This window comes from Vombatus ursinus, unplaced genomic scaffold (genome assembly GCF_900497805.2).
Source record: "Vombatus ursinus unplaced genomic scaffold, bare-nosed wombat genome assembly UNPS02014813.1, whole genome shotgun sequence".
NCBI lineage: Eukaryota > Metazoa > Chordata > Mammalia > Diprotodontia > Vombatidae > Vombatus > Vombatus ursinus.
This window is the reverse complement of record NW_020954591.1, coordinates 33,607,490-33,621,944: the sequence shown is the minus strand read 5'-3', so window position 1 is coordinate 33,621,944 and position 14,455 is coordinate 33,607,490. Positions and strand designations below refer to the sequence as shown.

The 14,455-nt window shown below is 41.6% G+C and overlaps 1 protein-coding gene across 3 annotated transcripts in view; it reads left to right on the top strand.

Moving 5' to 3' along the window:
* The window catches only part of ST3GAL4 (ST3 beta-galactoside alpha-2,3-sialyltransferase 4), a 43,119-nt gene that overhangs the window by 23,239 nt on the left and 5,425 nt on the right, over nucleotides 1-14,455 (top strand). For all 3 annotated transcript variants that reach the window (XM_027835210.1, XM_027835209.1, XM_027835208.1), the window contains 2 exons: nucleotides 13,628-13,703; nucleotides 14,028-14,097. In XM_027835210.1, coding sequence (XP_027691011.1) covers nucleotides 13,688-13,703; nucleotides 14,028-14,097 — 86 coding nt within the window. In that variant the 5' untranslated portion in view covers nucleotides 13,628-13,687. The remainder of the gene's footprint in view (nucleotides 1-13,627; nucleotides 13,704-14,027; nucleotides 14,098-14,455) is intronic.

Sequence of the window (14,455 nt, the reverse complement as noted above, 5' to 3'; positions counted from 1 at the left end):
CTTCTAATAAGAGTCCAGATGTTAGGAGAAGAGAAACTTTGATATGAGTGGTGGCTGAGAGAGTGAGGAGAGGGAGTAGATGTGGAAGAGATTGTGAAGGTAAACTGCGAATAGATATGTGGGATGAGTGAGAGAGGCATATCTGGGTGACTGGAAGGATAGTGGGGTCTTGACATAGAGAAGTTCAAAAGAGAGGAGGATTTTAGGGAAAAGATAAATTCATTTTTTGACCTGTTGAGTTTGAGATATCCATAGGACATCCATTTTGAAATGTCCAGTAGACAGCTGGAAATGAAGGCTTGAGCTGAGGAGAGGGATTAGGGCTTGAAATAGAGATCTGGGAGTCATTTACATAGACATGATAATTAAATTCATGTGAACTGATGAGGTCAGTAAGAGAGAGAATAGAGAGAGAAAAATGCCCAGGACCGAGCCGTGGGATACGCCCACAGTTAAAGAGGTCATGTTGTGGGTGAGGATTCAACAAAAGAGACCTAGAAGGAGCAGTCGGACAGGTGGGAGGAGAAGCAGCAGAAGGCAGTGTGAGGAAAACCCAGAGAGGAGAGTCTCTTCAGAAAGAGATGTGACAGTGATAGCCAACAGTGTCAAATGCTACGGGAGTCAAGAAAAATGAGGACATTTGAGTAGGCCACTAAGTGGTCTTTGTGGATTTTGGTAAGGGCAGTTTCATTAAGTGATGATATTGGAAGCCAGATTATAATTTGTCTGTCCTTTGTTTTCCAAGAGGACCAAAGATATCATGAGAGTGATGTCCTGACATGTGAGCAAATTGGATTTAAGTGAGGCAGAGCTGTGCAAAGCTGTCAGCCTCACTCTATCCTCCAGAATCATTGAAGTCCAGTGGCAAAAAGTCCAGTCAAGATGACTCTCAATGGCTGGGGATGCAGTGGATGACCTTGGGGCAACTAGATGGAACAGTGGATAGAGTACCAGCCCTGGAGTCAAGAAGACCTGAGTTCAAATTTGACCTCAGACACTTGCTACCTGTGTGGCCCTGGGCAAGTCACTTAACCCCAGTTGCCTAAAAAAACCTAAAAAACCCTCCCAAAACCACCCAAAACAAAAAACAAATGGTTAGTGTCCTAGTTTTCCCTCATCCCCTCACAGTTCTGTCTGGGAGACATTCCCTATTAGCTCTGCACTACATTAATGCTGAAAACACTATACAAAATTAGCAAGGACTTTTTTTTTCCTTATAGGAAGCCACATTTTAAACTAATTTTCTAATACTAACAGCTCTTTTTTATCTTGTGCTTAACAGGGAAGTGTTGATGAGCATTATCTCTTATAAATCAGATGAAGCAGAATACAATTTGTATATGTTAAAAAGTTTTTCAAGTTAGAAAAACATATGAAAGGAAGGACAGTGCTTGGAAACAGGATCCTCATCGATTGCAATTTAGGCCCCTGTCCTTTGAAAATGTACAGTATGAGAAATACCCTGCCACTTTCTCTTTTTCTTAGTGATACCAGGCAGGAACAACAGAAGTGCTTCCCTAATGAAACTTGGAAATAGTGAACATTTCTTGAGAAAATCATCCCTTTACTTTTTAAAAGGGCGTGGGGATGTGTGTGACAAACAATGACTTGTTGACAGTGTTTTCCGATCTTTAACTCTTGATATATTATAAGTGTAGCAGACCAATGTAATCTCCTGCTGTGATAGAAGCAGGCACAACCACAGGCCTCCACTTGGTCTGAACTGTCTGAGACAAACTGAGTCTTCCTCATCTGTGTAATTAGATGTTTGCACAACACTGGCTTTGTTAGAAGGAAGAATTCGCAGCAGTCACACATGGTCAGGTTTCCCTGCAAGCGTGAATATATGCTGCAGTCACAGTAGAAATCCTGGGTTACACAAGCACCTGGCGGCTGACGGAAACCGAAATGGACCCATTCTTCCTGGTAATGTGTGGCTGCAGTAACTTCCAGTCTTCCTTAAATTTGAGGTTGACAAAAAGATACAAGACTGGATTCAGGCAAAAGTAGGCAATGGGAAAAATATCAAAGTGACAGACTTCATGATCCCTGGGCAGACAGAAATCGCAGTGATCAGTGGTGCAAATGAGAAAAATGCAATGGGGCAAAAAAAGATGCAGTTGTTGAATATGAGCCAATCAACACGCTTAGTCATGCTAGCCTGGGAGAGCTCCCAGAGGTCCTCTTTTTCCAGGTTGCAGTAAAGTTTGGTGTAGATAATAGCCATTAGGAGAAATGCTAATGAGTTGAGGAGCAGTAGGGTAGACGCTAAGGAAACTGTTTCACTAGTCAGGAAGGGAAGGGGAAGCAGAGAGGAGACACAGAATATTCACCTCCGTGGAAGAGCAGCAAGCACCAGGCCACCTCAGTGCACAGAAAACGCCAACACGGCGGCCGCCTGGAACTGTCTGAGATGGTTGCTCTTCCCATTTTTCAGGATCTCCTTGGCAGATAAGCTTTGTTCAACAGCTGCTAGCATCAATGAAAATATGGCACTTTGTGACGAAAACACTGCAAGGAAGCCAGCAACTTTGTAACCATTGATGGTCCCCCACCAGATCCCAAATGCAGCAGATCTTCCCCAAGAGACACATCCAGGAAAGTTAAAATGCCAGTATAGACTCGGGTGAGTTAGATACAGAAACCAGGCCTATGAACAGCTTGGAAGAAGGCCACGGAGCACAAGCTGCAAATGTTATTACAAGGACAAGCAGGATGGCAACCAAGAAAAGAAACCACATGGTGAGGCAGATCATCCAGCTCCTCAGCAGATATTCGTGGGGCTCAAAGGCACCTGTTGCAAGAGTGCAGTGGATAATTGTCTGGCAGTGTTCTTTGTCAGTCCTGCCTGTGAGATCTGCTGGGTCAGCTTTTTCCTGATTGGAGAACCCCAAAACACACAGCACAGCTAAGTGTGTGGCACAGACAAAGACCTGAGATTCACAAAGTCCTTTGCTGCTGATGCTTCTTTCAGATGAAAGTTGCCTGTCAGTTTTAGCTGGTTTAACCCATTCAGTCGTTATGTTAGAAATGAAGTCAGTTCATTTAAACTGATATTTAGGTTAGCGATTGACCCGAGCTTAATGAATGCTCCATTGTGAACTTCCCAGATCAGGTTTCTACTCAGATCTATGATATGCAGGGAAGTAAGTCCTTGGAAGGTGCTTTTCTTTAATTTCACGGATCTGATTATGTTGTAATGAAATTTCTTCCAAAGCACTGCAACCACTGAAACTCGGAAGTTCTTGTATGTTTTTGTCAGATAAGTCCAAAAGTCCTAAGGTTCTTTCCATCCTGGCACAAGTTATTGGATATGCTGCTTATTCTGGTGCCTGTCAAGATTAAACTCTCCAAATAGATGGTTCCAGTCAGGTTAGGAAATCCCCGTACCCGGAATGACTAAAGAATGCAGCTCTGACAGTCCCCATAAAGAGTTGTCATTTAAATGGATGGTCACTTAATGATTAAAGTCATTTAATTTAATGTAATTAGGGTAATTCCCCAGGCCCCAGTTTGTCCATTGTCAACACCCATTCAAAAGGAGCAATTGAAGATTAGAAAGAGAGAGGGTAAAAGTGATGGTGGGGGTAATTGGCTGGAGAAGACAGGAGGTTATAGAATCATGGGCTTGACCTTGGTGAGAAGGTCATCAACCAATTCCAACAGAATGCCCTAGCTGCTCCTCCATGGTCTACCTACCAATTTTGCAAAAAAGGGAAGGAAGTACATTCTCATATCTTTTCTTTGGGGTCTCCTGCTTGGTCATTTGTAATTTACAAGTTATTCAGTTTTGATTTTTGTTCTTTCCATTTATGATGCTGTCTTCATTGTAGATTCCTGGTTTTCCTTACTTCGATCAGTTCATATAAAGAAGTCTTCTTATTCCTCCCTATATTCTTCATAATCATCGTTTCTTGTGCATAGTAATATCCCATTATATTTGTGCACCACAGTTTATTTAGCCATTCCCCAATCTATGGTCAGCTAATTTGTTTTCAGTTCTTTGGTGCTATAAAAAATGTTTTTTATAAATATTTTGGTATGTATGAGGACTTTCTATTTTTGACCTGCTTGAGTATATATGTATGTATGCATCTGCTGCATCCTGGGGCCATCTCCAGTTGTCCTGATTGATATATGGCCACTGAACTCAGATGGCTCTGGAGGAGAAAGTGAGGCTGGTGACTTTGCACAGCCCTCCTTCACTCCAATCCAATTCACTTGCATGTCATCACCTCCCTGATGTCGTGGTCTTCTTAGAGAACGTAGGACACACAACAACAATGTATACATATGTATATATTATACACACACATACATATACAGATCTGTGTGTATATAAGTGGTGGGATCTCTGAGTCAAACTCCAGCACTGACTATTCCCGTCTTTTTCCATCTTTACCCATTTATGAGGTGTTGAGGTGAAATTTCACAGCCAACTTTATTTTCATTTCTCTTATTACTAGTGCCTTTAGACATTCTTCTGTATTATTGTTAATAGTTGTCTCACAAGCTTATTCTCCTGAGAACTGTTTATATCCTTTCACCATTTTCTAAATCTGAGATTCTCTGATTCTGTCCTATTTATCCATTACTATACTCCAGGCATGATTTCCATACTGTCAAGTATCAATATCTAAGAGAGCTTATTTGCTTATTCTCATTGAAGTTTCATGTTTATCATATTCATTACTTAAATATATTGATATCTGAAGTGATAAATTTGTCCTAGACCCTCTTTAATCAATCAACACATTTATTAGTTAAATCAGCTGCTGTGTGCTAGGCACTCTATTGTTATTGAAAATGGTACTAGGAAGTTTAATAAGTTGTTAAGAATCATTTATACCTTAGCAGTAATGACTCTCATACACTTTCTTGAGAGCTGGTGTTGATGTGGAGCCTGAGGGAGAGAACCTCAAAGTACTAGATGGGTGGGAAGGTTGGGGAAGCAAGTATCATTGGAGGGACAGGCAGGGAACAGGAAGATAGACCTGTTTAGGGCTGGTCCTGTCCAAAGGTAACAGATGAAATAGGTCAGGTTGGCAGTTTCTCCAAATACGTGAGTTCCTGGGCCCTTGGGATAAAGACAATAGGTAGGTTCCCGTTTTGTAGTTGGGGAGGGCTTTGGCGATCCTCCTCTGTACCATCTGCTTTCCTAGTCAGGAATCCCCCGGGGCTGTCTTCATTTCTTCTACTTCTCATTTGGTAGTTTCTGCTAAGCTCTGGTGCAGGAAGGAGGAGATGCAAGTAGCCACTTGGTTCCCGACTTCTTCCAGGGAGCTGCCTTACCAGCCCTAGTTGGGCTCAGCTGTGCCATTCCCCCCCCCCCCCCCAATCAGAAGACCTCCGCTTGCCTGTCAGGGGACTCCAGCCTGCTATGGGTCTGGAGAAAATCAAGGAGATATTTTACCATTTTTTATTCCTCTGGCTGATTTGTTTTTTATGCCTCAGACAATAATTGGGTATGACTCTGGGGCTATGGTTGGTATGGGCAAGGAAGGCAAACATGTCAGAATTCATAAGGATGGCAGACAATCTTTAAATTCCACCACTGACCATGTTTAGCATAGTATGTGGTTAGGGAGCAAAGTCCAGTTGGAAAGATGCTTACTTTATTTTTTTTTAAGTAATCTACTTAATGGGGCAGCTCGGTGGTGCAGTGGATAGAGCACTGGCCCTGGAGTCGGGAGGATCTGAGTTCGAATCTGACCTCAGACATATAACACTCACTAGCCGTGTGACCCTGGGCAAGTCACTTAACCCCATTGCCTGACAAAGACAAACAAACAAAAATGATCTTAAAAAGAAAAAAAAATAATCTATCTATTTTTAGTTATCAACATTCACTTCCATAAGATTTTGAATTTTAAATTTTCTTCACTTCCTTCTCCCCTCTCCCCAAGACGGCATGTAATCTGATATAGGCTCTACTTATACATTCATATTAAGCATATTTTCGCATTAGTCATGATGTATAGAAGAATTAGAACTAATGGAAGGAACCATGAGAAAGAAGAAATAAAACAAAACAACACAAGAAAAAGAAAGTAAGTAGTATGCTTCCATCTGCATTCAGACTCTGTGGTTCTTTTTCTGGATGTGGATAGCATTTTTCATCATGAGTCTTTTGGAATTGTTTGAGATTATTACTGAGAAGAGCTAAGTCTATCAAAGTTGGTCGTCGTACAATGTTGCTGTTACTGTGTACAATGCTCTCTTGGTTCTGCTTGCTTTACTCAGCATCAGTTCATGCAGGTCTTTCCGGATTTTTCTGAAATCTGCCTGCTCATCATTTCTTAGGGAACAATAGCATTCCATTAATATGTATGCCATAACTTGTTCATTTATTCCCTAATTGATGGGCATCCCCTAAATTTCCAGTTCTTTGCCATCACAAAAAGAGCTGCTATAAATATTTTTGTATGTGTGGGTCTTTTCCCTTTTTTTATGATTTCTTTGGGATGCAGACCTAATAGTGGTATTGCTGGATCAAAGGATATGCAGTTTTATAGCCCTTTGGGCATAGTTCCAAATTGCTCTCCAGATGGTTGGATCAGTTCACAACTCCATAAGGATGGCGTTTTGCTACCAGTGTGGCCTTTCCCTCAGCCAACAAGTGGGTGAGCCATGGTAGGGTTTTGCCTGCCTAAGATAGCTGAACTGTCAACTTTTTCAGCTGAGGTGGGCTTCCTAGGTGGGGGTGCCTGTAAGATTTGGGCTCAGAGTCATTCCCTTTCCTGGTCAGTGGTTCCCAGCTTTGTGTGATTGATACCCTCTTAGGTTGGAAAAGGAGAGGGAGACAATAACTGGTTATTTCAAGGCATGTCGTGAAGTTCTAGGAAAAAAAGTAGTCATAGTCCTGGGTTTTCATAACTGGAAGGAATCTCAGAGATTAAGTCCAAACCTCTTATTTTACACATGAGGAAATTGGGAGTTTGAGATTAATAAACTTGTCCTTGCTAAGCCCAGACATCTGACTCGGATGTAGCCCAGTGCTCTTTTTGCTGCATTATGGTGCCTCCTCAGTGTTCAATAGAAGATAACTAATTTTAATTCTAACTAAAAATACCAAAACAAAACACCCAAACCATATTCATGAATGATAGACCTTCCCTTTTTCAAAAACGATGAACTTTTTAAAAAATTCAATTCATCATTATTCTCTTTTCCCATAATTATACCTTGGGCAGTTCCCTGAATTTAAATGTGTTTGATCATCTCTGGGCCTTCCTCACCTCTGGGCCTTCCCCACCTCCAGAGAGGCACTTCCTTCTTTTCCTTCTCCTACCTGGGTGGTACCACTTATCCATGAAACCTCTGATTCTCCCTAGTTGTTAATGATCTTCTCCCTCCTCAAATTACCTTTTTTTATTTTACCTGTTTAGAGTATGTTATATCTCCAAAGGATCATGTAAGATCTTTGAAGTGGACTCTTTTTTTCCCCCTGTATCTTTGTGTCCTGGAGCCTAGGATATTGTCATGCACATTGTAGAAGCTTAAAAAAAGTTTGTTGAGGCAGCTTGGTGGCACAGTGGATAAAACACCAGCTCTGGAATCAGGAGGACTTGAATTCAAATCCAGCCTCAAGACACTTGACACTTACTAGCTGTGTGACCCTGGGCATGTCACTGAACCCCATTGCCTAGCCATGAAAAAAAAGTTTGTTGAATTGAAACAAATATACATCATATAGCCAGCCTCTAAGTTTATAAATTAGAAATGGTTGCCATTCTACAATAGTGGAGGCTATTTCGACACTGGGAAGATCCTTATGATAATAAAAACACAGGTACAACAAATAAATAAGTGATATGATAGGCTTTTATTTAGGTGGAGTTGGGGACTAATTATGGAATTAAAGGAAGAAAGGGTAATTAAAGTCTAGAAATTTGGGAAATCTCTGTCCTGGAAGAGAGAGGAAGTATTCTGTTAATTAACCAGTCAGACCCTACTCATCCTGGTAGTATCTAGCCCCTCCCATCCTGGTAGGGCCAAAATCTAAGGATTTGTTTGGCTTTTGACTTTTACTGCCTCATCTTGTATAGAGGAGAGACAAATTGACTAACGGGGTAATGGGCCAACAAAAGAAGATGAGAAAGAGAAGCACTTGCCCAGGACTTAATGACTTCTAAGGCAAAGAGTTGGCCTGGGAAGGAGCCAGACATGCTGGGAAGACCCACTGGAAGGTAGGAATTGGTCCCTATTCTAAGAGGGACTGTCCCTGGACCCTGAGTTCCCAGGCCCATCCCATTTCGACCTCTCCCTCATGTTCTTGGTACCTGAGTGCTCAGGGAGGAGACGGGTCTGTGGGGCATCATTGTGATCTTTGCATTTGTTCTTGGATTTGCATTTGTTCCGTAAATTAATAACCAGTTCGTAATCTGTAATACTAAGTGGACACCACTTAGTGCAGCCCTTTGACTGAATCCAAATTTCACAGAACAAGGAGTTTGGATTCAATCAAAGGGCTGCACTTGTGGACCTACAGGGCCACATGTGGCCTCGAGACCTCAGATTCTCCACCCTTGCTGTAATGACTTACCGTTTTTAGAGGACACAGGGATCTCGTCTCCAGGGACTTGACATGGAGACAAACTGCAGCTGGTTCTGTCCTTCTTCCCAGTCTTCACTTGAGAATGAACTTGTCCCTCTTTTGTGCCAAGCCAGTTCCTTCCCCTCCAACCCCTGTGGATTCAAAATACAGCCCATTCAAGAAGTCTCCCTTGGTTCCAGGGTCTAGAGCACTCTGCAAACATATAGGCTAATAATAGGTTAATTAATTGTTCATTCTTGTAGTTGTAGCTTTGTTACCCTTGAGAGGCAAGATGGTAGAGCATATAGTGAGCTTTACTTTTTTTTTTTAAGGTTACTGTTTTTAAGGTAGCTTCACTTCTTAGTCAGGAAGACCTGGGTTCAAGTCTTACTTCTGGGGGCAGCTAGGCGGTACAGTGGATAGAGCTCCGGCCTTGGAGTCAGGAGGACCTGAGTTCAAATCCAACCTCAGACATTTACTAGCTCTGTGACCCTGGGCAAGTCACTTAACCCTGATTGCCTCACCAAAAAACAAACAGACAAAAAACTCAAGTCTTGTTTCTGTCACATCCTGGCTGTGTGACTCCAGAAAAGTTACTTCACCTCTCTGGGCCCCATACAACTCTAAGACATACAGTTGCAAACCAGTTGCTGAGTTGCATTGGTATGAGTTTCCTCACCAGGAGCTCCTTATACAGTTGAAATCAAAGGTCCTAAATGACTGAAGATCTCTTTATTCTTTCTCCCTCTCCCCCATTCTGTTTCCTACTCTCCTCTTCCCCTCCTTTCTTGCTGTTTCCTCTCCTTTCCTGCCTCTCTGCTTCTTTGCTCCTTCCTTCCTTCCCTGTCGGGATGCTCTTGGGTTTTGTCCTGTCTTTCTTCTACCTATAGCCTTAGTTGGAGCTTCTCAGGGGCATTCATTGCTCTGGCTGTGGCCCCAGCAAAAAAAAAAAAATTTAAAAAAGGGTATATGCATGTATATGTGTGCGTGTATGTGTGTAATTTATATACATGAAGTGTTTTTGAGAGGCTTCAAAATAAACAAAATACAATTTTGCCCTTCAAGCTTACTATCTTGATTGGGTGGGTAACACAAGTGATGTTGGTGTTATTGAAATAACAGCTTATATTTTTATAGCACTTTAAGATTTATAACGTACTTCACAGTGTTTATAAAAAAAAGTACTTCCACAATCCACAGTGGTTTTAGGAGTCAGGAGAAGTAGACCACGGCCCTGACACACACAGCAGTGTGACCACTGGTGAGTCACGACAACAAGTCACATTACTGCTATGACCTTCTGTTTCTTGTCTTTTAAAAAAAATTAATGGATCTTTTGTTCTTCCATCATTCTTATCTCCCTGCATGTCCCTCTTTTTCCTCCCTTTCCCAGAGAGCTGTTTTCCAAATCAAATAATAAAAAAGGATAAATAAGAAATAATTTACAGAGGGAAGGCACTAGAATTAATAGGGGTTGGGAAGGCTTCCTGTAGAAGGTAGGATTTTAGTTAGGACTTGAAGCCAGGGAGGTCAGTACCGAGAGCAGAGGAAGGAAGGAAGTACATTTTCTTATCTAATTCAGTTTTTTTTTTGTTGTTTTTTTTTTTTTTGGCTAACAAATAAGAATTCTAGAGCAAAATCAAACCATACATTGGTCATATCAGAAAATGCCTATCTCCTTCCATACCTCTCTAGTTCATTACCTCTCTGCCAGGAGGAGATCATGTTTTGAATCATCATCAGTTTCTTGTCGGTGTGATTGGTAATTGTATTGATCAGTTATTGTCACACTTGGTTTCTTTTACTATGTTATGGTCATTCTTTATATAAATTGTTATGGTTTTGCTCAGATCACTCTTCACCAGTTTGTATAAGCTATCCCAGGTTTCTCTGCATCTGTCTGTTTCATCATTTCTTATGTCATCCCTCACTCAATAAACTCCATTGGCTCCCTATTGCCTCCAGGAGCAAATACAAAATGCTCTGTTTCCATTCAAAGCCTTTTATAACCTACCTTCCTCCTATCTTTCCAGTCTTTGTACACCTCCTCAACGTGTACTCATTGATCCAGTGACATTAGCCTCCTGGCTGTTCTATGAACTAAATATTCCATCTTTTGGTTCCGGTATATTCTATGACTGTCTCTCTTGCCTGGAACCCTTTCCCTCCTCTACTCTGATTACTGACCTCCCTGGCTTCCTTTTAAGTCCCAACTAAAATCCTACCTTGTACTGGAAACCTTCCCTGACCCCTCTTAATTCTAGTGCCTTACTTCTGTTAATTATTTCCTATTTATTCTGTGTATAGCTTGCTTTGTATATATTTATTCATATGTTGTCTCCCCCATTAGATTTTAAGTTCCTTGAAAGAAGGGACTGTCTTTTGACTTTTTTTTTTTAAATCAGTGCTTAATTTAGTGCCTGGCATGTAGTAGGTGCTTGTTAAATATTTATGGATTGATTTGAGTCATATTCTATTACATTTATAAACTGTAGGTTTTTCAGTCATTCCTCAATTATTGATGGGTACCCACTTTGTTTCTAGTTCTCTCCTACAGTAAACGTGTTGCTATACAACTGCTTTTCTTTTTTCTCTTATTTTTTAGAGATATATGCCTAGTAGTTATATCACATTGTCAGTGGATATGTACAGCTTAGTGACTTTTTAGGTGTATTTCCAAATTCGAGCCTCTGTTTCTTAATCTGTAAAAAAAGAAAAGATATTTGCACTGTTCTCAGAGTTCATATGAAGACAACATTTTATAAATCATTATGCATTTTTTATGCAAAATTTTATAAGTCAGTATGCAGATATGAACTTTTCCTATTGTTCTATGAGACATTTGAGTAACAGTATAAGACAGTAAATGGTAAATTCTGTGAGATTTCAAGAAAGAATGCTAAGGATGGTTGGGAGAGTCCTGGTGGATCAATTGAATCTCAAGTTATGATTTGGGTAGGCAAGAGAGAAGAAGAAAGGGCGATAGGAGTAGGAGGGGGAGTGGTATAAGCCAAGACTTGAGTCCAGAATGTACAGAGTGAGTTGGGGACAGTGAGTAGACTAGTCTGGCTGGTAGAGAAAGTTGGTATCATCAAGTCTTAGTAGATAAGATTGAAGCCTGATTGTGGAAATTCTTGGTTTTTTTTTTTTTAATTTAATTTTTTTTTTGGTGGAAATTCTTGAACACTAGGCAACATACTTTAGTGTTTAATGAATGCTTGTTGATTGACCTTGTCATCTTCCATTCAGTTATCAAAGGAATCTTCCTAAAGTGCAAGTCTGACCGTGTCACCCTCCTATTCAACAAATTCCAGTGGTTCCATATTACCTCTAGGATCAAATAGAAAATCCTTTTTGGCCAGTATTACCCACCCATATTCAGTTAACTCTAAGTGGCTCCCTATTACCTTCAGGACCAAATAGAAAATCCTCTGTTTAGCTTTTAAAGCCCTTCATACTCTGGCCCCTTCCCACCTTTCCAGTCTTCTTACATCTTAATCCCTTCCCCAGTGGCACAGGCCTCCCTAATCTTCCTGACACACAACAATCCATCTCCCAACTCTATGCATTTTCACTGACTTTTCCCCTTTCTGGACATCTCTCCCTCTTAGCGTCCTTCAAGTCTTAACTAAAATCCTACTTTGGGCAAGAAGACTTTTCCTGGTCCCCCTCAATCCTAGTGCCTTCCCTCTGAGATTATCTCCATTTTTTTTTATATGACTTGTTTGTGCATTATTGTTTACATGTTGTCTTCTCCATTAGACTGTGAGCTCCTTGAGTTCAGGGACCAGTTTGGTTTTTTCTTTGTGCTTAGCCCAGTGCCTGGCATGTTCACTAGTGACTAGAGGTTAGTCATCTAGGACTATCCGTTGTAGGCAATGGATAACCAAAACTGGTTCAGTGAGATAATATAGACCAGTGAGAAAACTCTCGTTTTGGAATCAAGAAAGACCTGGGTTCTCAGTTCCTATGCTTCTTAGCTGTTTGATGATGCACCAAACCCTTCTCTCTCAGTCTCAGTTTCCTCCGTTGTAAAATGTGTGTGTTGATTCTTGTGCAACTTATTTCATAGGGTTGTCATGACTAGAAAGTGAGTTGTCAACTTTAAAATGCTATGTAAATGAAAGTTTTTAAATATTTTCTTCTATACATCCCCCAAAATTCCTGGACGGGGTTTGGGCTGGTCAGCTCAAAAGGAAATGAATAAGATGGTGCTAGTCGGGAAGGAAAGCTGAAAAGGAGGTGCTTACTTTGGGGCACAGGGAGTATCTTCCTGGCATTAAATTTGGAAAGGCCAACAGACTCTGAGCCATTGTTTTTGGGTTTTCCTGCTCAATGGGAACTTGTTGGGATGTTTCTGTCCAGCCATCCTGCTGGACATTTCTTGGTAGGGCCAATGGTAGCTGACTTTGGGTAGTGATGGTTGGGTAAACATCTGTATAGATGGAACATTAACCAAACCCTTTCCAGACTAGCTTAACTCCCTAAAGAAGGTGGGAGCAGTCCTCTCCATGTGCCAAGTTGATCCTTTCCTAGGGGAATGAAGTGGGATGGGGGAGAGGAGGGAGAAAGTTGGAGAAGCTTGCTTGCTGCAAAGTGGATGTGAGACTACCCACATTTGGCCATATAATCTGAAAGCAGAGCTACAAGTTGGAAGGATTCTGGTACAAATGTTAAAGCCTGAGTTCTGTTTTCTACTCATCTTCCCAATGGATGGAAACAGGCCTTTCTTTGTCTCTCAGTCCTCTCCAGTGGAGTAGTGCTTACCCTCTTCTGTTAATTTGTCTCCTAGGATGTGAGAAAGTACCTAGGGGTCAGTAAGGTAGGATTTGGGACTTGAGGTTTTCAAATTTGTTCTGTGAAGTTTGGATTCACTCTGAAAGGTCCTTGAGGACCTAGAGGGCTGCATGTGGCCTCAAGGCTGAAGGTTCCCCACCCCTGACTTAATTAATAAAGCAGTTACGTACTTCCTCAGGGCGGGGAGTTGGCAGGCAGTCAGGGAAACAGATAGCCTATAAGGGTGGTTTCCTTGAATGGTCAAGAAGTTAACTTTCTGGGGCTGATCAGACACCTGTTACTCTTTATTCCTAGGTGGCCCGAGGCAGCCGAGATGAAAGCTCTCCTTGGGAGCCGTGCTACCTGCTGAGAAACATGATCAGCAAGTCTCGTGAGTACCTTAGCTGGAGGGTTGTCCTACCTTAGAGGGTGGCTCTGGTATAGTGGGTGGTCTTATATCTCACCTCCCAATCTGGGGTAGTTAGAGTGGGACAAGTACCTTGCATCTGAATCCTTCAGGAATGAGGGAGAAGGGGAACTACCACCCCTGTACTATACTAGATGTGAGGATATGCTTATCTTGAGCTAGAATGAATTTGCTTAGCTGGGGTTGTAAGGGTGCCAGCAGAGAAGGAAGGTGGGATAAGATTAGAAGTGGAACTGGGGCACTGATTCTTACCATCTCCTCTACTCTCTTTGGATATCCTGTCTGTAGGCTGGAAGATCTTGGCCGTGCTGGCTCTGTTCCTGGTCATGGCCTGGTATTCTATCTCCCGAGAAGACAGGTATGTGGTACCTAAGTATAGCTTTTATCTTCATTATATTAACTTAGAAGCCTGACCCCTGAACACCTGGAAGGGGTATGGAGGTGGGGACAGGCACAGAGCAGAGGGCCCAGGAGAAGTTGAAGTGCATGTCAGCCAGATGACTGTGTGTTGTGTGTTTAGCACAGTATCTGACCTGTGTGTAGTAGATGCTATATAAATGCCTATATAAATACCCTTCCCCTCCCCTTCCTAGAGAAGTCACTGAACTCAATTTCTTCATTTAAGTGGAGGTGAGGGTACTTATACTACTGGCTTCACAGGGCTACTGTGATGATCAAATGGGATAATTTTTTGTATAGAAGAAATAGTGTAGATA